Source organism: Dermochelys coriacea, chromosome 1, assembly GCF_009764565.3.
Source record: "Dermochelys coriacea isolate rDerCor1 chromosome 1, rDerCor1.pri.v4, whole genome shotgun sequence".
In the NCBI taxonomy this organism is placed as follows: Eukaryota; Metazoa; Chordata; order Testudines; family Dermochelyidae; genus Dermochelys; species Dermochelys coriacea.
In genome coordinates, this window is record NC_050068.2 from 79,606,664 (window position 1) to 79,633,928 (window position 27,265).

The 27,265-nt window shown below is 40.3% G+C and overlaps 1 protein-coding gene and 1 long non-coding RNA gene across 3 annotated transcripts in view; one reads left to right on the plus strand and one right to left on the minus strand.

Annotated features, from left to right (window-relative positions):
* UCHL3 (ubiquitin C-terminal hydrolase L3) overlaps positions 1-27,265 on the plus strand; it is a 78,591-nt gene that overhangs the window by 40,036 nt on the left and 11,290 nt on the right. The window contains exons 7-8 of one of the 2 annotated variants that reach the window (XM_038386687.2): positions 8,745-8,843; positions 19,034-19,109. In XM_038386687.2, coding sequence (XP_038242615.1) covers positions 8,745-8,843; positions 19,034-19,109 — 175 coding nt within the window. The remainder of the gene's footprint in view (positions 1-8,744; positions 8,844-19,033; positions 19,110-27,265) is intronic. The other variant, XM_038386688.2, reaches the window with a different exon arrangement.
* LOC122457966 lies at positions 2,127-6,776 on the minus strand. Its single transcript, XR_006277762.1, has 2 exons — positions 4,311-6,776; positions 2,127-4,067 (listed from the first exon to the last, which is right to left on the minus strand). It is a non-coding gene; the product is annotated as an uncharacterized LOC122457966 (long non-coding RNA).

A 27,265-nucleotide genomic window follows, 5' to 3' on the forward strand; every position in this document is an offset into this window, starting at 1 on the left:
TTGGGCATGTGAAAAGAATATCAGAAGAATATATAGGAAACAGGGTGTTAATCTTAGAAGTAGGAGAAGGGCTGGAAGACCCAAACTAGATAGATGGCTGTTATACAAAAGGATTTGATTAGCTGCATAGTTTCTGACAAACTGCTTCAAGAAAGTCTGGAATTGAGAAGGACTCCGAGACAGCCCCATATCAGTGGAACTAAGGCGAGGAGGAAAAGAAAAGACAACAGTGGGGAAAATATACCCTAGTATACCACCTGTTAAGGAAGTACAGAAATAATTTCCTACTTTTTGACATTGTACCACTTCTGGATTTCTTGTATGTTTCCTACTCCTGGCTACCAGGTGACAGCTTCAACTACAGTTGTGCATGTTTGGCTAAGAAAGATGAGACCCTGGAACTGAGTAATCCTTGAATTGTTGTACCATGATTGCTGTGTAGCAATATAACTGTCACCCCTTCTAAGTGACAACACACAACTTATTATTTCCATTAAAATTTGACAAACAATTCTGACAATGAGAAATTTAATTTTGGAAAATCAAAATGAACTGTTGCTTTTAGTTACTCGTAAATTGAGAGAATTGGTCACTTATGAATTCATTAATGTATATGAATACATGAACCTAAAGCTATGTTATGATTCTGTATTATGACTAGGACTGGTATTTTTTAGAGAGATTGGAGTTGTAATAACTCTGAAGTTTCTTGAAAACCAGTAAGTTGGAATCATAGTTCAGCTGGACGACTTCCTTATCTTGAACCATGACTGCAAACCCTAGGCTATAAGAAGTTGTTTAGCATGCCAGCAGAACTGTAAACTTGCTTGGAATGTAACATGCTCAGGCTTTGATTGTGATCGCTATGGTTAGCCTTGGCGATGGTAATCTAAAAAGCGACGACATTCTGTTTTCAACCATTGTAAAATGTAGGCTTTCAAAGGTCTTTGGTTTCCTGGGTTTTATGATTTATTGGTTGAAAAATAACATGAAGGAGCTTGCCATTATCTTTTTTCCATGGAGCGTATAATGTTACTTTGTGTATTTTGACACACAGCCCACGTTTTTGCATGATTTTTTTTTCCCCCCCAGGAACCCATGTGATCTCCTTAAGGAATGTTTTCTTGCAGCTTTTCCAAGGTTCCAGTGACACTATTGCAGCCATTATAAATATGGGTCATAACAGTGTTTTTTACAACTTTTAATACTCCAAAACATACCCTATAAAGGAAAGGAAATTTTAAACATTCTGTAGCATGACCAAAGAATTCCTAGATTTAAATTCTTTTTTCACTTTATCTTACATTCTTACTGAAAGGTTGGGTTTACATGTTCTCTCTCCCAACTATCCAGAATACAAGAAATATATTTACAATTACTTTCACTCAAACTATGATTGACTGTGTTCCACTGTCACTTGCATCACAGTGGAGTATTTGAGAGAGAGAAGTGTGGTCCAGCTCTGATAATCCAGTTGCAGTACATGAAGGAATTCCACACCCCCAACCAGAGTCCTCACCCCCTTCCGCACCCCAACCCCAATTTTGTGAGCGTTCATGGCCTGCCATCAATTTCTATTCCCAGATGTGGACCTCGGGCCAAAAAGTTTGCCCACCCCTGCCATAGAACCTCAACCACTTCAGGAGGATTCTAGATTGATTTGACTGAAATAACTTTTCAGGAACTTTACAACTGAGGTGAATTAAATATGGAAGAGTATATAGGACTTTAATCTGGACACTATTTATTTTCAAGGCCCTATGTCTGAGGCCATTTGTATGGCTAAATAGTACTCTCAGGAGATTTTCAAAATATGCTTACTTCCATTATGGACTGGATTGTAAATTGCAGGGAAATATGCTGTAGTAAAAAAAAAAAAATCCATATACCAGTTACAGAGCCTGTAAGTAATTTAGGCCAAAAACTTCACTTGTTGGAGGGGTGCCTTCTGGATTGTAGAGATGTTGAATTTTAAATCTGCTATTAAGTACCAACCTGAAATATTTCCTTCTGCCATTACAAGCATCTATTCAGTAAGCAGATAGAGCACAGCTCAGCTAACAAACCCTCTTCCCAACAATATTGTGCTCACTTCAATATTCCCAGTGTTGACATAACAAAAAAAATTTTTATGGTGACTTCCAATGGGAAAAATAGTTGATGAAATAAGCTACACAATCAATTAAAATATTGTAATTAAGCTTTCCTAATTAGTCACTTGGATGACTAAAGAACAATGTACTCTCTATCTTCAGATAGTACTGTTTTACTGTTAAATAAAAGGTAATACATTGCAGGATAACTGAGGTAAAAGCTGTTTTTAAGCTTCAGTTTTGAAATTTGGTTACTAGATAAGTGTATTACCTATATGAAGATTAAGTTCAGATGTTGTTGTCTTCGATGTTCTCTAACAGCTTTCATTGGAAAGTGTGTGTGTGGAGATGTTTTCAATCCAACAGACTTTCAGTAAAGGTTGAAAGTTGTAAAATATATTTACATTCACTACTATATGGATCTTGTCACCGTAGTATCTGAGTGCATACTACTTAGGGAAGTGTGTGTGGGGGAAAAAATAACATTTTGAAGTTATTTCTCTCAATTGGACTTTCCTGTGTACAATGTGCACTCAACATAGTATGAAGTATTCTGTCTCTACATGTGTTGAAACATTAAATCTGCATAATGTAATAACTTTCAACCCATCAATGTAAATCTTCAAAAAAAAAAAAATTATTCAGCTGTGATAAATTGTAGTTTAATTATAAATACCTGCCTACCAACAATTTTCATTTTGATCCAACATTCTAATACTCTTTAAAAGGCACTGCGCAAACACTGAACACAATGCCCATATGCAGTAGGTGTATGCACACTTTATGTTCGTGAAATTGGCGGCAACTTAATATAAATCTTGTTTACAGGTAGGTGGTAGTATTATGTTTGAAACATTTTACAGTGTGTTCTTATATTAACATTCATACTTATTGAATAAGTCTGTATATAAAAAACCTAAAATTAAACTTTTGTTCCAGATTTCTCATCTGTGGTATAGCATAGATGATATCCGCTCCTGTGATAAATCTGGAGTTTATTTGCCACAGATTATTAGTGCGCCATCTTTCTTTTTTTTTTGTCATTTTAATTTGTAATTTCATGAAGGATTTTAATCCTCTAGAATTTTCAGCATTTTGCAGGAAGGTACTTCAACTACAAATCCTTTCATCTTGTATAATTGCATAGCCCAGGAGTCTCCCTTTTCCCTTATGCTTGCTGATTGCTATTGACCGTGGTAGAGGATACCATCTAAAAGCTGTGTTTGTGACTTCCAAGTCTCAAATTAAAATGGAAATGTCGTGCTTAATGGAATCCTTAATAAATATGCATCATCTCTAAATATAGAGGTATTTTGGAATAACAACAGTCAAAATAATCTGTATTGGCTCTCTGTATTAAACAGTAGAGGGCTCAGATCATTTAAATAGTAGGTGGAGTTAAAAATATCAGACCATGTAAAAATATTTTTAAAAATACTTAAGCATTGAATTAAGTGACTGCAGAAAGTAATCTTGTTAATCAAATACTGGCAATCTGCTTTCTGTGGATTTCCTAATTCCTAGTAGTCCAGACATCACATTTGTCTAATCTATTTTAAAAAAAAAAAAAACTAAACTTTTCTTTGATAAATGAAAGAGATTCAAGAGTTAAGCTGATCATGATCCTGAGGTCCGAATACAAGGAGAAGATAGCTCATATTGGAGTGCTCTTTAATATAGTAGACAAATGCATAACAAGATCTAATGACTAGAAATTGAAATTAGAAAAAAATGAAACTGGAAATAAAATGTAAATTAAGTAACAGGTTACCAAAGGATAAAGTAATTCTCTATCAGTTGTAGTCTTTAAATCAAGATTAGGTAGATACTTTTCTAAAAGATACAGACAGTTTGGTATTAAGGAAGAATTACTTACTGAATTCTATGGAATGTTATGCAGGAAGGGTGATTATATGGCCTTAGAAGTCCATTGTCCCTTAGAGGCTGGAAGAAAGGCAAGACGTAAGGGATGTGCTTTAATTAGACTAAAAGAAAAGGAGTACTTGTGGCACCTTAGAGACTAACAAATTTATTAGAGCATAAGCTTTCGTGAGCTATAGCTCACTTCATCGGATGCATTTCCGATGAAATGCATCCGATGAAGTGAGCTGTAGCTCACGAAAGCTTATGCTCTAATAAATTTATTAGTCTCTAAGGTGCCACAAGTACTCCTTTTCTTTTTGTGAATACAGACTAACACGGCTGCTACTCTGAAACCTTTAATTAGACTGCTACTTTATTAATTTAACAAATTTTGGGAATTATCCAGCAATAATTCACACACAACACATCCTCATACCTTCCACTTCACTCAGAGGGTCTCAGTGGCTGCACAGCAAGTTCCAACAGGTGGAAGAGGGTGCCAGATAGAAGGTTTGAGCCCTGAGAGTATACTTAGGGGACCCCAATATTGGGGCAGCATCTGGGTTCCATTCAAGCTTGAAATACTCCTGGGATCCAGAGTGGCAGGGGCTTGGATTCCCCTTACAGTAGTCCTAGTGGGAGGCCAGTAAGGGGTGCTCCCTAAAATCTGTGACATCTGGTCTGTCAGCAGGGCCAGCCTTGGCGGTGGGTGATGCTGGTGATTGCTCAGGGCACCATGATCTGGGGGGCACTGTCCAAGTGCCGCGAACTGGTGGGCCTGGTCTGCTGGAGCAGGTGTGAATGTAGACAGTGCTTAATTTATAATGAAAGAGGTGTTGAGGCTCAAGCTGGGTGGCCAGAGAGCAGCAGCTGCTGGTTGGGCACCCAGCTCTGAAGGCAGCGCCACTGCCAGCAGCAGCACAGAAGTAAGAGTGGCATGGTATCGTATTGTCACTCTTACTTCTGCGCTGCTGCTGGTGGCAACTGCTGGCCAAGAGCCTAGAGGTGCTGGGGCTAAGTCTCGGCAAGCCCCAGCACAAATTAAGCACTAAGTGCGAGCAAGCCCAGGGTTGGAGCCCCTGGCCAGACGAGTTGATGGTGGGTGTTGCCCAGAGCTGCCAGCCTGGTGGGGAGGCGCACGCAGGAGGGCTTGCTCCTGCAGTGCCAGTGGGCCAGCCCCGGGTCTCCCCTTTCCATGGGCAAGGTTGGGGGCTGCACACTTGCTCTCTTCCTGGTAGGTTGTCGGGGTTTATGGCCAGGGGAGCCTTTGGACTCAGAAACTCATCCCTGTGCAGCCCATCTGAACTCTGGGGCCAGGAGCTGGTCCTTGTGTCCTGTGCCCAATGCTCCTCTTGTTCTCAAACACAAAGATAGAGTGCCAAAATATAAGTTTGCCCAGAGTGCCAGTCTTTCTAAGGCTAGCCCTGTCGTTCGGGAACCAGATTCCCTATGGAATGAGTCCCTGCACCAGATACCTGCCACCTGTTAAGTTGCAACTACTTGAACTGTGTCAGTGACTGGGACATGGGCAGTCAGACTTAGTGGTTAGAGTAGGAATCCATGCTGAGAGCAAGGACTGGTAACTTGGAGTGAGGCAAGGCAGGAGCAGGGCTGGGAATAAGCAGGCACAGGAGCTACCACAGCCATGGGTGAATGCTTTTAGCAGCCACTAAACTGCTGCTGGGCTTAAGAGCTACACTCTTGATTCTTCCAATCAATCTTGGGGTGTAGGCAAGCCGGCAGCCTCTACATGCCTGCTGCACTCACTAGGTTGCCCGGAGACTGGCTCTGCTGCAGGCCCTGCTTCCTGACAAACTATGCTTCCCAACTTACCTAGCTGGATCCTGGAGCTGCTCTGGGAGGGTGGGAAAAAAAAAGCACTCCAGCCAATCGGGAGGTGAGGGAAAAGTTAGTTTCCAGTTCCAGAAAGGTCAACAAATACGATGCCTACAGCCAGCCACAAAAACCCAGTCCTTCTATGATCCCATGGGTAGGGGAGGGTAAGAACGGCTGATCTGGGCATGAGAGCATATTAACTTCCACCTGGTGCACAGGGAGATAATGGCTTTCATGAGTCCTGCTGACAAGTCCCCAGTTCAGGTGACGTCCTCCCCTCCCATCCCAAAGGAAGGGGAACCCTTAAAGGAGCCATGACCCCATTCTTCCTGCTTGACCATAACAAGTTCCCTTGCCTTTATAGTTTCCCATATTGCATTCTGGCCTTGAAACCTATTCAGAAACACTTACTGAATTTATTCATGATCTTAAAACAAAAAAAAGCAACAACTGGGAAACTCAGAAATAGGTGCCAGTCATTGAGAATGGTAAATGATGAAGGGAAAAATTCCTGCTCCTTAATCAAAACTCCCTTTGTCTTAAGTCGTGCCTTACTTAAACTATAAGATTTAATACAAAGTGCATTAAAATAATAGTAAATGAAGGAAAAAAGATAAGTCATAATTGAGTCATTTAACTTGTCTAAATGGAACACTTGGCTAGGAATGGTTTTATATAAACTTTTGGTTTCTGCTAGCAGATTTAGTAAGTCTTGTATGTAAATCTCAAAATATTGGGTCAGTCTCTACTCCCTTAAATATCAAAATTCAGCATCCCTTATGGGTTGGCATTACCAATGTTGTCTTGACAGCTTTTATGCTATCAAAATACTATACTGTATTTTTTCAGAGCAAAAATATACATATTGTGAGGCAATTTCCTGTCAATTGTGTTTACCCAGCCAAAACTAAATTCATACCCCATAATTTTTAAAACTTTTTGTTGTTGTGTTGCTAGGTAAACAATTACTATACTTGCAGATTCAAGAAAGAAAAACAAACCTCTGTTACCAAAATAGGCAAGAGAGTTGCAGAATTGAAAAACCTCATATAGTCTGTGTTGGCCTTCCATTGTGGAGGGAGGGCACTGAGGTCTGACATGCCAAACCATGAGATATTGAGATCTTGCTCCTACAACTTGTTCTGATCAGCAGACCCGTGCCTCCACATGTAGGTCCATTGACTTTGGAGGGCTCTGCAAGAAACTGCAGGAGTAGTTCTTCAGGATTTGATTAGGAATTTTGAGTATTTTGCCGAGTGTTCTGAAGCTTTGAGGTCCTTCTGATATGTTGTAAACATTTGAAGTATTTTCCTAACTGAACAGCAATCTTTCATCACAATACCTGTTTAGTATAAAGAGATGAGAAATCAAAGTAGTGTAACTGAAGCATAGCAGCCATCAGCTCCTGCAGACTTTTCTCACCCGACAAATATTGTCTGATTCTGCTGTTGGATTGTATCAATTCCCTCTTCCTTTAGCTGGCTATACATTCTTCTTTCCTGTAGAGCTGCTAACATCTAGGACCTGATCCAAAACACATTAGTTTTTGATCAGGCTCTAAAGGCAAGGAGTATATTACAAACCTCTAGATGACTCTTCACCATGGCCCAGATGCTAAAACTCCCATGTTATCCCAGGTATACTCATCTCTGAGTGAGTGAGGTTTGCAGTTGTTCTTGTCCTTAGTTCTTATTCAGGAAGGATCTATTTGATTGCCTCTTGCTCTGTTCTAAGTGTGTAAGGCAGTGTGTATGCACAGAAATTTACTAGCCCCTCCTTTTGTGGGGAAGTCACAGAATGAATATAGACAAAAAAGGCAAAATGGCAGGTGGAAACTTGTAAAAGCAGAAGGCAACACTGGTACGGATTTGTGACATGGGATATAAGTATCAATTTGACAAAAAGGTAAACTTATATTTTGCGGCTATTTGCATAACCGCCTAATCATATTATACATTGGGCCTTTTTAATCCATTAGAACTGTTTAACACTTAGTGTACTGTGTTGAATATACGCTTATTGACTATATATTTTGTGGAATTACATCTTCTATTCTGCATACATACATATTCTGTAAAATGAGACACACTTGTGCTTGAGTCACTTGGTTATTGCTTGTGTGGTCTTTCTTCTAGTAGCAACTATTTGAATCATTTAACATATTCCTAGTGCATCCAAATGTTTGAAAAAGAAGAGAACAGAGATTTCAACTTGTGTTAATGGCAGTACTACCATTGACCTACTTTAGAAGAATAAGTGGAACATGTATCAAGTTGCATACTTTACCCCAGTAAGCCTTTCCAATTGCTATCCTTCTACATTAGGAACGTACCAGTATGGAAACTCTGGATAGCGCTGCGATGACTTGGTCCACTTTAATCCGAACTGTACCATATGGTTTTTTTCTAAAATATTTGAAAACCTGACTTTTGGGCTGCAGATATTAGGACAGGATAGATCCTTTTGTGTCTTCTAATCTCTCCCAGAAGAAGTAGATATGATTTCAATCACCTTCCTCCTTTCTTCCAACAATCGATCTCGGATACATTTGTTAAACTTGTCTTCATTTTATGAAGTTTATTGGGTGTGAATAACTCAGCTGTTCTACCGAGTTCATATCTGTCTAGCGGGGAACATCTTCAGTTTTGGACCATATCTTTTTTGTTAATTTCATTCTTTGTTGTCATATTGTTCAAATCTAGCCCATTCCTAGGCAAGAATCTTCCATGCTGATGCTTATTAAAGCAATACGCAATACAGAAAGTGGGAGACTTTGCAGTAGCCTAGACCTTAGATATGTTAATTCAAGTTTAAGTGGGTTAAGGGGTTTTTTTTTTAAATATTTATGAAGTCGTCCTTGTCCTCGCTATCCTTACCTTCATTGTAGCTTCAGTTTAGCCTTTGCAGAACGAAGGCTTCAACATTGTGTCGCTCTGCATCTCTCTCTCCTAGGTCAAACATAACCATGTAGGTCCTGCACAGGCTACCAATTCATCAATCCGTCTTCGTTGTTGGCAGCCATTGATACGCCTTCCTGTAGGACTCCGTTCTGTAAGTGTAGTCCATCTTCAGTCTTTACACAGCTGTTGGTTTTTTCTCTTAACCATTCTTAGGGCTCTTTTCCCTGTGGAACAGCAAGCATGTATCAGTCCATGCTTTGCCTCCTAAGGTGTTTTTTTTTTTTGGGGGGGGGGAGGTTTTTTTTTGTTTTGTTTAACTTTAGAGCTATTTTTCCAGATATACAAGAAGCTTGCCCTGTATGGAACTGCTTGTTCTTCCATAAGCTCTCCTTCAAACCTCTATGCTCTTTACCTCATCTTTATGGTCTTTCAGTTGGTTCTGCTAAACGCACTTCTTAGCATCTTCTAATTCTTTGACATACAGCATGATTTCCCCTTCCTGTGGTTTTATATCCTGAGCCCATTTTTCTTCTTGTTCTCAGTTCTGAGGCTTTCTTCACATCCCTTTAAGTGTTTCAGCAAAGATGAAATGTCTCCTATAGTTCTGAGGTGGCTTAGATACTTTCTCCCTTGAGATGCTATTATTTTAAATGCAAAGTTGCTAAAATTCCTCATTCGGTTGAAGATTAAAGTGTTCTGTTTAGATGGTGGTTCCTTATCAAATATCATGCTTCAACTTTTTTTCTTTATTCATGAGGCTTGAATATTCATACACTAATTGTTTGTTTATTTAGTATGCAACATTTTTAGATAATTGTGATATGACTGAACCCTCAGAAGCACTAAATGGAAGTAGAGTTATGGAGTGGAAATTCACAAAAATAAAATGTACTACTTTCCAATGTGAAAGATACTGTGATAGACCCAGGCCAGTTGGGTACAGAGAGTAGCAGAAGGCAGATATACTGGCCACTGGATTAACAGTTTTCTGTTTCCTGACTGACCAGAGCAGGGGCTGCTTCAGGCTAATGAGAACACCTGACTCCAATTAACCTGCAAAAAGTCAGGTGAGGCCTTTAAGCTAATGTGACCACCTGACTCTAATTAAGGCCCCTCTGATAATATAAAAGGGCTCACTCCAGTCAGCAGGGAGGAGCCAGAGGAGAGGAAGTGCGGCTGAAGGGCTGGTTAATGAAGACACCCTCAAGTCATTGGTAAGGGAGCCCTAAGGTAAGGATGAAGAAGGGAGAAGCAGGACGGTTGTGGGGAAATGACCCAGGGAAATGTAGCAACTCTGGCAGTAAAAGGTTGGTTGCCAACAGCTGCTACCATTAGGGTCCCTGGGCCGGAGTAGAGGGCGGGCTCGGGTTCCCCCCAACCCACCACTACAGAAACATCTCTTGGGAGGGGAAAACAGGCCCCTCAGGACAGGAGGTTAAACTGTTTTGGCATGAGGCCGTAGGAGCAACAGAGACTGTGGGAATTCTCTCACCAACCTCCACTGCTGGCTTATGATGAAAAGGACTCAGGAGACTGTATCCCTGGCTCTAGAGAGAGAAGGGCTATGTGGAGGGTTGCAGTGAGCTTCCGAAGCTAGCATAAACCGCCTGGAAGTGCGAGACCCACGGGGAAAAGGTTAGAGCTTTGCTACAATACATATCCTGAGATGGATGCTATCAAGTTACAACTGGGATAGCTATCTTTCTGTTTCAACCAGTATAATCACATTACTGTCACACGGCTAGAAATTTGCATTTGGTTTATGTGGATTCTGACTAAACTGAAATAATTCTGACTGTGAGCCAACTATAAACTAAATAAATCCCCAGTCTGAATAGGGATATGGAAATCCTTGTTAGTGTTTAATAGCCCAAGCATATTCGCTTACAGAATGCTTCCATTTCTTTTAGTGTATTTGTTTTTGGATCATTATGATTTATATATCTCAATGTTGAGATTCTTCCCCATGTACCTTTTCCATTTACTTGGAGAACTACTCTTCAAATACTTTATTTTATTCTGTTACATAGATAGGGAGTAGCTCAGACTGTTGCAAATCAGTGTTCGAGAACTTTATGAAACTTTCTAGATTTTTATATTCAGGGCTTTACCTGGTTTGTAACAAATAAAATTTGAAAACATTATTCAATGGAAACACACAAATTAAAGAAAAAGAGGATACATCACCCTTGGCTTTCTCATTAGCTTTGGTAAACCTGTGCCATTCATCTGTTTTAATATTCAGTGAGGAATATTTTTGTTTGTTTTTAAGTTTATTTTTGGATCCTTAGAACACTTTGCCTAAAAGTTGCTAGTGAATATTTGTATACTTTGTTGTTGTTTTTCAATAAACCTATAACAAGAGTGAAATCAAGGATGCAATTAAAGCCATTTCTAGTGCAACTAATACAGTACATTGAGCCTAAAATGTCTTTAGATAAACAGTGTCCACTCTTTATGGACATGGGGAATCCAAATATCTATTCCATTTACTTGGGCGGACACAGACACACACCAGTCCAGCACTCCTTTCTCAATATTCTTAATTTGTAACTTAACTCAGAAAATTAAATTAGTGACTTTTGACATGAAAATTAAACAGTGAACCGGTTTGAATCTGTTGCTTATTAACTTCAGCTCACTTCTGGATCCTTTAGATTTTTCTCTTTTCTTCTTGGCAGGTTCTCTTTTTTAATCTAACAGGAGAGATTCAAATTATATGACCTAGAAGAGGTAGGATTTATTATTATAAACAACTCAGTGATAGTCCTTGTTCAAGGTGTCCGATACCTTTCCTGAGCCAGACCATTGTCTGGAATGCAGTACAATAGACTTCCACTGCTCTGTCTCCTTTCTTCCCTTCACTTCAAAACTTATTGTGTGTGCCACAACTGTTACCTGAAGTTCAGTTCCTTCAACTCCATGCTGCATACCCTCATCTCTGGCCTTTGTCCTCTCAGCTTCATTGTAAATGTATTAATCAAGGCTTCTGATTGCCTCTTTCGCTAGGAACGGTGTATCAGAACCTCTGACATTCTTGTTCTCTTGGCCCTCTTCATTGACTTTGACATGGTTGATCAAACTCTCCTTGTCATCTTGTCCTCCCTTATCTATCATGATAGCACCCTACTAGCAAACCAAATCTGTTGTTAAACATCTTTTTGGGTGGTGGTGGGGAGTTTCTTCCCTTTCCCACTTTGTGGGGGTTCATCAGAGCTTTCGCCTGTTCATCCTCCTTTCTAAGTCATCTTGTCTGTTTCCATCTTCAATCAACTATGTGCTCACTGCTAACAAATTAACCTTTCCTCTCTGACTACTCCCTCTTTAAGCAATCTTACATTTCATTCTGTTGTTCCCCTACTGGGTCAGGCCAATGGTTCATGTAGCTCAGGGTCCTTTTTTCTAACAGTGACTGATGGCAAATGCTTCCCAGAGAATGAACAGAACAGGGCAAGTATCAAATGATCCATTTCAAGCTTCTGGCAGTCAGTGGTTGGGGACAACCAGAGAATGGTGTTGCATCCTGTACCATCTTTGCTAATAACCACTGGTGGACATATGCTCCATAAATTTACCTAATTAATTTTTTGAACACAGTTATGCTTTTGACATTCACAACATCCCCTGGCAATGAGTTCCACAGGTTGACTGTGCATAGCATAAAGAAGTACTTCCTGCTGCCTATTAATTTTATTGGGTGACACCAGGTTCTTGTGTTGTGAAGGTAAAAACGTACTTATTCACTTTCTCCACATCATTCATGATTTTATAGACTATATCTCATTTCCCCTTAGTCATCTCTTTTCTAAATTGAGCAGTCCCAGTCTTTTTTTTTTTTTTTAATTTCTCCTTGTATAGAAGCTGTTCCATATCCTTAATCATTTTTCTGTACCTTTTTCAATGCTAATATATCAGACCTGCATACAGTATTCAAGGTGTGAGTGTACTATGGATTAACATAATGGCATTTTATTTTCTGTCCAATTATCTATTCCTTTTCTAATGGTCCTAACATTCTGTTAGCTTTATTTTTGACTGCTGCTGCACATTGAGCAGATGTTTTCAGAGAACTATCCATGATGACTCCAGTCATCTGGTTTAAGTGATAGATTACATATTACGATTGGTAGTTCTGCAGTTTCATATTTGAGTTGCTTCAGAACTCTCAGATGAATACCATCTGGTCTTGGTGACTTATTGCTGTAACCTTATTTATTTTTTTTTCCAAAACCATCTCTACTGACACCTCAATCTAGGACATTTCCTCAGGTCTCTCACCTAAAAGGAATGTCTCAGGTGTGGGAATCTCCTTCACATTCTCTCTGCACTGAGGACAGATGCAAAGAATTGACTTAGCTTCTGTACAACAACCTTGACTTCCTTGAGTGTTCCTTTAGCACCTCAGTCATCCAGTGGACCCCCACTCATTGTTTGGCAAGCTTCCTGCTTCTGATATACTTTTAAAAAAATGTTACTGTTGTTTTTTGTCAATATTGCTAGTTGCTCCTAATTCTTGTTTGGTCTGCCTTTATAATAATTGATTTGCCAGAGTTTATGCTCCTTTATATTTTCCTCTGTAGGATTTGACTTCCAGTTTTTAAAGGATGCCTTTTTGCCTCGAATCACCTCTTTTACTCTACTGTTCAGCTATGGTGGCATTTTTTGGGTCTTTTTACTGTTTAATTTGGGGTATACATTTAGTTCGCGCTTCTATTATGGTCTTTTAAGATAGTCTCCGTGCAGCTTGCAGGCATTCCACGGTTGTGACTGTTCCTTTTAATTTTCATTTTTGTGTAGTTTTCCTTTTTGAAATTAAATGCTACTGTGGTGGATTTCCTTAGTATATTCCTTCCTACAGGGATATTAAATTTAATTACATTCTGGTTGCTGTTAGCAACCCCCTGGATATCAATTGGAAATCTTGCTACCAACATTCTTTATTCTCATTGTTTAACCCATTACCTTTCTTCCAGTTACTATAGCCTATTGCCAGGAGTTCATCTTTGACTCTACGCAACCAGGCAGATTCTACAATGTTGTCCAAGAACCAGTCTTCTCTTTCCATATTGCTAAAACTTACAGTCAGGCCATTGTCTCCTGCTTTGTGTTCTCCCTGATATCCCACATCTCCCCTTCGAGTCCATATAAAATGCAGTAACTGAAGTTGTCGTCCTTACCAATTGTTGTGACCTCAGTTCTTTAGCTACATCAGTCCTCCAGCTACATCAAATTGAAGCCTTTTTGTCCTCATTGTCATAACTCGCATAACTCTCTCTATCCCTTTCTGTTTAACAAGTCTCTTATGTGTCTCCACCAGCAATTACAGCCTTGATGCCCCTTTTATCTTTCCCCCACAATCCCCTTTGAAGTCTTTTCCATATATGGAACATTTGTCCTGAGCTGGTCCACAAGGCTAATACCCTCACACAACTCTCCCAAGAGCCATATACTCCCTTAAGAGCCAAGGAGTTAGCCAACTAATAAAGATTAGGCAGAGGAGTCCATTTGAAATCTGCTGGATCATGATAATAAACAACTTGCTTGTATATGCTGTTCCTTTTGCTTCATCCTTCAGGTGTGTCTGTTGTCCTTATAGTTTAAGCTCTTTGCAATAGGGACTGTCTTCTCTCTCTCTTTTTTTTAATCAATCTTATTTTTCAGAACTTTAGCATATCCATACAGACATTCAAATACAGTGACAAAGAAAATATAACAGGAATATGGATTTAACAATAACTCAATATGAAATATTCATAGATAAATACTCCAGAGTGTTAAGAAATAATTCCCTAACAACTCTCCTGTACCTCCCCCACCAAAAAAAATCAGAAAAGCAAACTGATTCCAGGTAGACTGGAATGCTCTCATTAAACTCCCAAGTGTCTTAATAGTTTGTCAGTTTTTCCATGAAGGCGGTGTTGAATGTGGGGGTTGTAGCAGATTTCTAATTTTGTAAAATGACTCTCTTGACCACTGTAAGTGCTGCAGCAATGTATTTCCTGGCGTTACTTGAACAGGGTGGATCTTCTAGAATGCCCAAAACATAGACTTGTCATAGGGAAACCCCTCCCCTGGTCACCTTAGAGCACCACATGCTTCCTTCCAAAATGTGGATATACTTTGACATTCAAAGACTATACGAGACAGGTTTGCATTGGAGCAGTCACATTTCCAACATTTACAATGAGAGGAAGTCCAACTTTATGCAGTGGCTCAGGCGTCCAATAATCTATTTAGAATTTTCTTCTGAAAGAAATACAAAAACAGAGAAGTGGATGTTCTGCATATATTGTCCCAGATATTATCCCACATGTCAGAGGAAATGGAGATGTTTAGCTCCTTCTCCCATTTTTTTTAATAATACAGTCAGCAGGATAAATAAGGAGTTCAGCCATTTTTATGTGTTACCCATGAAATGTATTTGGCTAGCATATTTTTTAAGGTGCACTTCACATGAAGTGTTTATGGCCTGCCAACAATTCCTTGGCTCCTTTATAATTTTGAGTGAAAAGGGACGGTCTTCTAATGTGTCTGTACTAAAGATATTTTGGATTCTACTGTGATACTAATGAGGATATATTGATATGTCTCTTGCTCACTTTTTTTAAATGTATGGATAACCTGCGATTGTAATTTACAACTAGGAAGAAGACTTGGTCAAACAGTGTCTTAAGGTTTGAAATTCTTATTTAAAGAACTCTTTCCTTGATGGAAAACTATAACTTTCTCTTCAACCTGGTGATAAAATTACTGAGATGCATCTGATTTCCTAGGCCATGAGTTTTTGTGCATGTCTGAGAAAAACATCTATGTTGTGAGAGAATTAATCTTCTATTGAATCACAGCTTTTGGAGATTGGAGGATGTAGCAGGAGAAGAAATGAAACATTTTGGAGTCAGAATAAAAGCTGAAGTTGCCCACTCTGATTTGGTGTAATTGAGAGGGAAGCCTGGGAGACTAAGAAATGGGAATTGCTGTTGAGGTTGAGTAGATTACATCAACTTGTTAGAGAAAAGTGGGAGACTTGAGTAGTAGTTTCTGGGAGCAAAAGAGTGGGGGAATGGAATGCAGAGAAGATGAAATATGGGGAAACACGTCAAAGCACTAGGTTAACTGCCAGTAAGGCAGAAAGTTCTCAGGGAGCACAGGTCAAGAAATTTCACAGACCAGGAATCTGTTGAAGACTGGAGGGAGAATTGGAGAAGAATTAGTATGGGAAGTTGAGGGAGACTAACAGAAGTTAATGGACACTGACCTGAGACCAGTGACTCTTTATGTCCTGGCCTCGATGAAGACGTTGCATCCAGGTTTTGGGACTTGGACTCCCTGTAAACCTAGCAGTATGGTGGCCTGCTCTCTCCCCTGGTGCCTTGAAGAGGAAGCGGCAGTTGGCAGAATGAAGAACTGCACTTTAGTTAAACCCAGTAGTTGAGTGGCAGACACTACTGATTTGGTCAGTTTGAAGTCATAGAGCTTAAGGCCAGAAGCCACCACTAGATCATCTGATCTGACCTCCTGTGTATCACAGGCCACCAACACACTAAACCCAACCACTGAAATAAGACCAAAATATTACAACCCTCAGGAGACTAAACTATTATGGACCACAGGCACAGAAGAGATGGGACCAAGGGGCATCAGTGCTTGCGGCCCCTGCAATGGCAGGGAAATAATTAAATGAGAGAGACTGTTAATCCTGGCAAGTGACTTGCATGCACATGCTGCAGAGGAAGGTGAAAACCACCCAAGGTCACATCAATCTGACATGGGGGACAGTTCCTTCCTGACCCCACATACAGCAGTCAGTTAGACTCTGCGTGTAAGCAAGAACTAGCTAGCCAAGCACCTGCAAGAGAATGCCTGGTGCCACCTCCGAGGCCGGGTCCGCCTCACCAATGTCCTATCTCCAGCCATGGCCATCCCTGATGCTTCAGAGGAAGAAGATTAAAAAAATTAACTCCCAGAGTACGTTGTGGGGGGAAATCCCTTCCTCACCCTTGCTGGTGGCCAGCTGAATTCCTGAAGCATGAGTTTTAGGAACATAAGACACAAACCGGAAGTGAGTACCGGTACCCTGTCCCCTACCATCACAAGCAACTCGGTCATACAGTTGCACTCATAAACTTGTCCGGCTCTCTCTTACAACTAATTAAGCTGTTTGCCCCCACAACTCCTATTGGGAGGCTGTACCAGAACCTCACCCCTCTGATGGTTATCGCTTATCTCTAATTTCCAGCCTGAATTTGTTCTTGACCAGTTTAGATCCATTTGTTCTTGTGCCAGCATTGCCCTTTAGTTTAAATAGTTATTCACCATCCTTGCTATTTACCCCCCCAACGTGTATATAGAGAGAGCAGTTGTATTGCCTCTCATCCCTTGTACAGGTATCATTGAAAGGTAATAGCACTGGTGACGTTTCTTGTTAAAATTGTTATCTTGTTAATCATTATGATCTGTGTTGAAAGTGCCTGGATTACAGTTTTCATTGCCTTGAATGTACACAGTTCTGTGCAGGGAATATAGTTCTAACTACAGACCCAATTGATTGTGCAGTGTCCCCTACTAGTACATGCATGAATAAGGTGTTGTAGAAGCTCAGATACCATTGGGCCCTTGAAGTACACAGGAAGTAATAAGTGATCCACATTTTTCTATCCATGTTGCAATGGTGATCCAATATCTGGTTTACCTGTGTGCAAAGACATCCAAAGCTTTGTTTACCAAAAGATGCTTCTTTCATATGATCTTAAAAACCAGCCTCACATGTTGGGAGTTGGGCTAGTGACTTGTTCTTTTTGATGGTGAGATTGAGGTGTAAAGCAATTCAGGTTTCTGTAGGTCTCCTTTTCTTTCTTGTTCTGATGATACAGAGCTGCCACCAATTTCCTTGTTGCAGAAATTGTAATTTGTCCATCACTCTCTCCTAGTTTGGCAAGATCTCCTAAGAAGTAAGCTCCTTTTGTTTTAACATTTAACACAGATTTCCCACCCCATTCCCAAATAGGGATGACAGTGTCACATGCTGTTAATGTGTGTACAGCAGAAAGTATGTTGCAGAAGTCAGGAGTGAGTGTGTCACAAATTGCGTGCATAGGTAAGAAGCAATTCTTGTCAGTTGTGCTGGTCTGGGTGCCTATTTCAATCCAACAGATTATCTCTGTGTTCCATTTTTGGAAATAGGTGAACAGCAAAGGCCAAAACATCAGTGTCAGGTGACCTAACTACTCTGCTTCCTTTTGACACCAGGAGACCCAGAATCATCCTTGTGTCCACTTCCTCCTGAGTACTGTATAAGTCTGAATATGCATTATGATACAGTCTTTAATTACAAAAACACATTTTCCACAGGACCTCTGCCTCTTTCATCACACAGGATGGTTGGGGCCCAGGGAATGAATCTGAGTACATAATAAATAAGGCCTTTGTCTGTAGGATCCCTGCCTCCATTTGTTGCAGAAGTTAGACATGAATGAGGCAGGGATTGCAGGAAGAGGAAGGATGGTCTCATGAATAAAGCAGTTGATTGTTCCCTCAGATAATTGAGTTCTGCCTGCCCTCTGGCACAGAGTCCTTGTATGATGCTAGGCATATTACTGAAACCAGATTTTTCACAAGTGGTCAGTAATTGTGTACACCTAACTTTCTGAGTGCTCCGCTTGAGACCCTTTAGTCTGATTTGCAGAAGCGCTGAGCACACAAAGCACTTTAAGTTTATGTTAATGGGAACTGGTACATTGAACATATAAAGTGCTATATAAAATGATAAATACTTAGAAAAATTAGGGCTTAGTCACCTAGATATCTCAAAATGGAAACTCAAGTCAAAATTAGGGGACATGACAACTTTGGCCTTAATCTCTGTGTGCTTCAGTTCCCCATCTTTAAAATAGGAATAATATCACCTTGGTATTGGTGGTGTGAAGATACATTTATTCAGATATTTACATTTAAGTTAAACTATATAATTGCTTAAATAAATGTGTTAAGATATAGTATATCCTCCTGGTTAGCAGAAAGCACCAAATTTAGTGTAAAAGCTATACTTAGTTGCATATCAACGTGCCAGATTGGTTACTGACCAGTGAGAACCAACCTGTCTTTAGGAAAATAACTAAAAAATACAAATGAAAACAAATGAAAACAAACTACTTAAATGTTGTCCGATTGGTGATTTAAATCATTTCACTTTAAATCAATCCAAGCTGGTTTTTAGGGCTTCTCGGCTACCAGTCCCCTCCTTTTATAGGTCACATGCTTTCTATATTGGGGGATTGTATTTTTAGTATCGTACAAGATTTGGTGTACATAATATTATACCGTTTTTGTTTGTTTTTTTTACAGGCACCAAGCATAGATGAAAAAGTAGATCTTCACTTTATTGCGTTAGTTAACGTAGCCAGTCATCTCTATGAATTAGGTAAGAACACTTTATTTCATTGCTCTTGAAACAAGTCAGTGTGGTGATCTTGTCAGTTGTATTCAGTAATTAAGCATTCTTCCTGTTGAATCTCCCCTCCCACACACACTTCATTTTCGAGGTGGGGAGAATGTAATCTAAAGGGCAAGATACAAACTATCATTGCTGGAAACTAGTCTGACTCAACAAAATTATGGTCCTAATCAGGAAAACACTTGTACTTCAGTTCCGGGGGGTTGGTTTTTTGGAGGGGGGGATGGCTTCTTTGATGAATGTCATTGAATTATTTATTATTTTCTTTGTGATTTTTTTTTTTTAATGCTGAACAGTGAAAATTATAAGTTCTAGCTAGAGCCATGTTACTGAATACCAGAATAGTCAGAATCAAAACATGCTGTGTGAAGAATAGCATACCAACAGATATTGATGATCTGCAATTCATTCATCGCAGGCTGGTTTTAAAAAGTTTACTTCATATTTAATAGCTAATACTTCATTTGCATCTGAGCATTAGCTTCTGCATCTGAATTATTTTTGACTATTTGTTTCTCTGCAGGTTGAGCAGCACTAAATTCTGCTCAGATATTCTATAATGCTCCTAGTCTAAAGCATGTTGCTGGGCAACAAGATTTTGCTGTAGACACTTCTGAATGCTAGTTGAAGCAGTTTTAAATAGGTTTGGATAAAATCTCAAGTCACACAGACATCTTTCCAGTGTAATACTCCAATATAATGTAGTGAGAGTATGCTTGCCATATTTCATCTGACTGCTTAACCTTTTCAAAACATGTTCCTAGTGAAGCAATGCTCTCACACATCTTTAATAGTTTGGAGGCCATTGTAGTATAAAGGACATGTTCTGAATCAATCTGAGCCTAAGACTCATCACTGTCAGCTGTACCTCATGAATGTTGTACATTGTTCTTCATAAAGTGTGTTTTAGGAGCTTATATTTTAGATGCCAGTGACTTACACTAAATAGCGGGGTAAAAGCTGTACGATACAGCACAAATAACTTTTGGCTTTAAATTTCAAAATACGATTTTTAAAATAATGAACCTCCCATTGTTTTAAGTTCTCCTCTCTGAAGTTTTATGTGACTGTGACCATGTTGCTTTTATATTTTATTCTGTCATTTACGTGAGTTTAAAAACAGTGCAGAGCATATGATTATCAGCTTTGCATATTGTACACTCCCTAAGAATAACTAAGTAGGAGGAGATGAACTTTAAGGTATGCTTGAATTAAAAATATGTGTAAGATGTTGATAGTTACACGATAGAATGCTGACAGCACTTCCTTTACAAATACATAAATAACATTCTTACAATAACCTTTTCCTGTACCACCATAAGAGATTAAAACATAATTTAGAGAAATAAGAAAAAGGGAAAATACAATAATCTGTAACTTTCTTCTCTTGTTTAAATAATTTACGGAAGTTCCTAAAACCTGTAATCATTGTGATTCCTATAAATCTGTTCAGATAATTCTGTCTGAGTCATCAGCTTTAGCCACTGTGGTGAATATTTGGACACTGGCAAGCAGAAAGCTATGGAGTGGCAGATGAACATAAATGCTCACACTATTGCCACCAAAAACATGCTATTCATAGGTACATTCAAATGCTTTTGTGCCAACTTGCATTTAAGAATTCAGTCAAAAACACAGCTTGCTAGAGCCACTGTCATACAGTGACATTCAGTTCTGTTTTCTGGAATGTGCTGAGGATTTTATCTTAAAGTTGCAGCTTTAGTCATTTCTGCCATGTACAAGAGGTTAGTCATTAAAGTAAACATCAAAAATGCTTTAATATATTATATTTCATAAGAGCCTACTTTTTGGGTTTTTTTAGGTTAATTATAGGTTAGAAGTACTGCCAAGTTCAAGGAAATTATGGCAGATTTTTAAAAAATGATTTGAGAACTAAAAAGAATTTGGCCTGGCAAGCTCAGTAGGCCAATGCTGCGGGTGGAGAAAAATGTCATGCCTTAACACGTTTTGACATTCATAGTTTTTCATAAATAGCTTGAAATATTTGTATAGTAAGCAACAAATGAAAATATTTGTTGAGAAATACCACACTTAATGGGCACTGTTACACATCACAATTGCAGGGTTAATTGTACCTCTATCTCCTCCAGGGTCTCCCCCAGGGCACCCTTTTAGTTCTCAGATCTTTAGCTGTCACCTCTCACTCTGCATGGGGACCCGTGTTCCTCTGCCTCAGGATCAGAGTTTTAGGTTACAGTCCCCAGCAATTAACTGTGCTTATCCCAGGAGACCTGACTGTAATCCAGCGCCTGTAGTTCTTCTCTCTTCTAGGGGGCATGATCACATTTATCAGTGGTTTCACAAAGCACAGTAGATTTACTTAGGACCACCGTATTACAAAGAAAACATACCATAAAACAGTGGTTTTCAAACTTTTGTACTGGTGACACCTTTCACATAGCAAGCCTCTGAGTGTGAACTCCCCGCCCCCCCACAAATAAAGTAAAAACATTTTTTTATATATTTAACACCATTATAAATGCTGGAGTAAAGCAGGTTTTGGGGTGGAGGATGACAGCTCACGACCACCCAGGTAATAACTTCATGACGCCCCCCTCGTGGGGTCCCAACCCCCAGTTTGAGAACCACTGTCATAAAACAATAAATGGTCTGTATGCATGCTAAGCTTACCAGCTGTCACCCATTCTCCACGTGGAGCCCCTAGGATTTTCCAAGTCCTTCAAACCCTTCCAGCAGGGTTTTGCCCTCTTGGTTCAAGTCTGTCAGTTCGTGGATCTAAGTGAGGGTTATTCTGAGTAAGTTCAGGATGACTCTCTATATATATCATTTTTCCTTCTTGGCTTTCTTGTTCTCTTAGACCCAGTCAAAACCAGTGTGTACAATGGTACAATGTACGCAGTTGTCTTATCTGTCTCAGGATTTTAGTTTCTGCAGGAAGTTCTGTAGTCCACCCCTATGTAGCCAGAATACAATCCCTAGCTCACAAAGATATACATACCATTTTATAGACGTAAAACTCTTTGAAACTGCCCCACTTTGAAGGTCTCATGTCACATCTTCCCCACTGGAAGAGAGAGAAAATTCCTTTCATCCCTGCTAGGTATCAATACAAACTGAGCCACACATTCTTTCATAAAAAATAAATCAGAAGTTTCCCAATTCTGCACAATACAGTTAAAGAAAAAATTGAAAATGTTTGTAGACCACTTCTTCTGGTAGGGTGCTAAACTAGTATTGTGAATCATGCCTATATTAAATTATCAGTATTAATTTTACTGTATTTCTGTGGCTTATATATCCTGCTCTTAATTGAGTGTAATACTTCAATTACATATTACTTGACCTTTAACCCCTTCAAAATTGGTGGGTTTAGAGTTCCCTTTTTTAGTGCTCACCCCAGAAAACCTAGTTTCACTTGTCAGAGTATAAATTTGCATTCTCCTTTGAATGACTGTGCACATATTCATTCCACTTCAAGTGTATGTGGAGACTTTTACCAGCAGTACCACTAGGTGGTGCATGTGCCCCTGCTCTCCTCTTGCACGAGCCAAGAACATAAATGGAATGTGTCCGCTGCCCCCTCTCAACTCCTTCTCACTGCCCCTGGTGAGAACTGGAGCACCTCATAGTTTTTGCTTTGGTTCTCCAGCTTTAAATCTTTAGTGCATATTGTTCATATCGTTAGCCTTAGAATACTTAAATAATAATTGTAGGTAGTCTGGGGCTTTGTTATGAAAAATCACTAAGCTTTAAGCAGTGTGCCATGTGCAGGGCCATTATCCCTGTCATGGATAGGCACAGAAGCTGCTTAATTCCTCTTGGCGAGAGGCATGTGAAGGATAGATGCCCTATTTGTACCACCTTCCCTTTTTTAGTCCTTTGTTAGGACTAAAAAACAGGAATTTCTGCCTCAAATTTTACCTCATGAAGGAGACTGTGTCTCTCCTCAGAACCAGGCTCCCATCACAAGATGATGGACTCTGAAACTATGAGAAATGCTCGTCCAGCAGCTTCAACTTTTGAAGCATAAATCTGGAGAGAAACATCAGTTTTCGTCGTCCTGATGGCCTCTTTAAAGAAATCCAAACATTCTGACCTGGACAAACAGTCAATGTTATGATCTTCTCTACATAAGAAGGCTTCCAGTAAGTCCTCCGGTGCTGAGTTGGGGCCTTTGAATAAGCACAGATGCTCACAGCTCCATCTGAGGTGTCACTGTCAACTCTTGCTCCTCTGGAGTTGTTAAGACTGGTGCCTTCATCTTTGCTGTGTCCTCCTTTGGCTCCACTGGAAGAGCACCTGGCTGTCTTGGTGTTTTCAACTCCATAAGTCTACCTTTCCATAAGGATCTCCTTTGTGTCCTATTATCTGACTCCCCATTACTGCACCTGGATTTGGTCATTGTCGGTACTGTTGATGTGTGGTGGTCTGCCGACATACTCCCTACAGTACCTTATGCCAACTGCTGGCACCAATTACAACTTTGGCATTCCAGTCACCTCATGGTTGGGTTTTTTCTAACCAGATGGTTTCCCTGATATCAATGCCCCCCCACCCCCATCCAGACCTCAAAGGTGAATGCTCCTCCCTTTCCAGATGAGTCCTACATCTCCTCATTAGACTCTGTGCATGAGGGGCCTGTATTCCCATCAAAGTCTTTTCATTCACTTCATAGACCTTGCCCAAGGGGCATGAGGCAGAAGGAACAGGACTGGTATTCCCGTAAAGAGGCTCCTGTACTGTATCCTCCATGATTCTACAGGTCTTTGCCTGCTCCAAGGTAGTCTAGACCTCCATTGGAGTTACAGTCCAAGAGGAGATCTCAGTCTCCATGCAGGAAACCTCTAGAGAGGCTCTTTCGCCATCCCTCTGTCAGCTGTACTGGATCCTATTGAGGAAGGGGAATTAGTGGAGGAACCCCTAGATGTGCCCTCCTGTCCCTATATTTCATCCCCTTCCTTGGACAAAACCATCACCCTGGAGTCGATATCCCCTTCTCCAGAGACCTTTAAAGTCTTTCAGGGAAATGTTGCCCTTTTCATTAATGAAGCCCAGCTAGAGCTGATGAACACCCTCTGGCAAACCCCAGTCCCTGTACCACCTACAACCAAGCAGTTTATTGGCTGACCAACATTCCCTGAACATGCGGACTTGCATACCTGCATGAGGTCAGTCAAGGTCTGCAGGTCCATCCACCAGTTCAGTGTGCAGAGAGGTTCCCTTTCTGTAGTCATAACTGACTGACTCTGGCTACAGATGTGTCTACCAGAACTGGGGAACCCATCTTAGTCAGCTTTGAGCACAAGCTCTCTGTTCACCCCAGGAGGTCTCACTCCACATAAATATGTGGACCTTGGAGCTATTTATCAGGCCTGCAAGATGTTTATGTCCACCATCAAGAACCAGGTGATACAAGTTTTACAGACAACACAGCTGCCATGTTTTGTATGAGCAGGCAGGGAGGTGCAAGGTCCTCTCAGCTATGCCAGAAAGCCATCCACTTGTGGAATTTATGCATCAGAAATGTCTCCCTTAAGTCATTCCACTTTCCAGGAATGAGAAACACAATGGCAGATTCCTTCAGCAGGGTTTTCATAGACCAACACAAGAAGTCGATCAGAAAGTACATTCTCCACCAGATCTTCTACCAGTTGGATTTCCCAATAATAGACTTGTTTGGAACCTACCTGGACCACAAGTGCAGGATATTTTTTCCAGGACAGGCTGCAGCCCATATTCCGTCTCAATGCTGTCCTTCTGTCCTGGTCAAGTCATCTCCTATATGCATTTCCTCCAATTCCTCTCATTCCCAAGGTACTGAGGAAACTGAAAAGAGACAAAGCAGCATTAATCCTACTGGAACCAGTCTCACCGAGGCTGTATTGGTTCATGGATCTACATCAATTTTCAGTCAGATCCGTGATAACTTTTTCCCTAGTCTCAGAACTAGGGCAAGTCTCTGCATCCCAACCTCCAATCTTTTCACCCCATGTCATGGATGAACTTTGGTTGAATGCTCACAAGAGATTATGCTTCCGAGATCTTCAGATAGTCTAAATGAGCAGCAGGAAAGAATCCACTAGAGCGACATACGTATTCAAGTGGAGAAGGTGCTCTAATGGGGCACAATTTCAACATTTACTGACCTGCTAGAGAGAGATTTCACATGTATTGGACTGTTTTGTTACACTTGAAATCCTCTGGCCTATGGCCTATCAGTTCTGAGAGAGTCCACTTGGCAGCAGCGTCTGCTCTGCATCCACCAGTGGACGGGTTTTCCATCTTCTCACTCTCTCTAGTTTCCAGTTTTTTTAAAAAAGTTTTTTGTCCAACATCTACCATGTGTCTGATCCAGTACCTTTTATGGAATCTTAACCCAGTCTTCTCTAGACTAATGGGTTCTTCCTTTGAACCTAGGATGACAGCCTCTCTATCCCTAATGTCTAATGAAGACGGCATTCCTAAGAGCAGTCACTTCTGCAAAGGTGAGTTTTGAACGTTATGTTCTCTTAGCTGATCTTCCTTTCACAGTTTTTCATAAAGACAAAGTTTCTCTTAAGCCATACTCTAAGTTTGTCAAAAGCAGTTTCAGCTTTCAACCTGAAATCAAACCATTTGTCTTGCGATGTTATTTCCAAAATCTCGCTCCTCCGAAGTTGAAGAGAAGCTCCACACCTTAGATGTTCACAGAGCTCCAGCATTGTATCTGGATTGCACTAAGTCCTTCAGACCTTCTTTCCCAGGCTTATTGTAGCCTACAATGAAAGAGTTAGGGGGTCAAACAAATTTCTCATTGGGTTTCTGATGCATTAAGCTGTGCTGCAGCTTTCCTAAGATCTCCTCCTCCTCCTCCTCCTCAAGACAATAGCCCACTCTACTAAAGGTCAGTCTACTTCATCAGCTTTTCTGAGCATCGTCCCTCTGTCTGTTCCTACCTTTACCATCGCTCAAGACATTACCATCACTCAAGCCTTTGGCAAGTTGGTGCTACAGTCTCTGTTTCAGGTGATCCAATGTCCCATAACCTGTAAGGGAACTGCGGATGTGTCATCTGAAGTGGAATGTATATGTGCACAATCAGGTGAAGGAGAATCCTGGAATCATAGAATATCAGGGTTGGAAGGGACCTCAGGAGGTCACCTACTCCAGCTCCCTGCTCAAAGCAGGACCAATCCCCAAACGGAATAAACTGTTACTTAACTGTATAGTAACTGTTGTTCTTCAAGTTGTATAGTAACATATACATTCCATGATCCTTCCACTTCCCTGCTATTTCAGACATTATATATACAGAAGTGTGAAGGAATGGAGAGGGAGGCAGTAAATATGCCCCTTCTATGTCCTTGACTCTGCACATGAAGAGAGCAGGGGTGTATTGTGCGCATATACACCTGAAGTGGAATGTATATGTGCACATCTTGAACAGTTTCTATCCAGCCAAGTAATTGGGGGGGGGTGCTGCCTCTCCTACGATAGTGCTTGGGGTGTGCTATAGACCTCCAGGATCTAATTTGGATATGGATAGAGCCCTTTTTAATGTTTTTAATAAAGTAAATACTAATGGAAACTGCGTGATTATGGGAGACTTTAACTTCCCAGATTCAGACTGGAGGACCAGTGCTAGTAATAATAATAGGGCTCAGATTTTCCTAGCTGCGATACCTGATGGATTCCTTCATCAAGTAGTTGCTGAACCGACCAGAGGGGATGCCATTTTAGATTTAATTCTGGTGAGTAGCGAGGACCTCATAGAAGAAATGGTTGTAGGGGATAATCTTGGCTCAAGTGATCATGAGCTAATTCAGTTCAAACTGAACGGAAGAATTAACAAAAATAAATCTGCAACTAGAGCTTTTGATTTCAAAAGGGCTGACTTTCAAAAATTAAGGAAATTAGTTAGGGAAGTGGATTGGACTGAAGAACTTATGGATCTAAAGGTAGAGGAGGCCTGGGATTACTTTAAATCAAAGCTGCAGAAGCTATCGGAAGCCTGTATCCCAAGAAAGGGGAAAAAATTCATAGGAAGGAGTTGTTGACCAAGCTGGATGAGCAAGCATCTTAGAGAGGTGATTAAGAAGAAGCAGAAAGCATACAGGGAGTGGAAGATGGGAGGGATCAGCAAGGAAAGCTACCTAATTGAG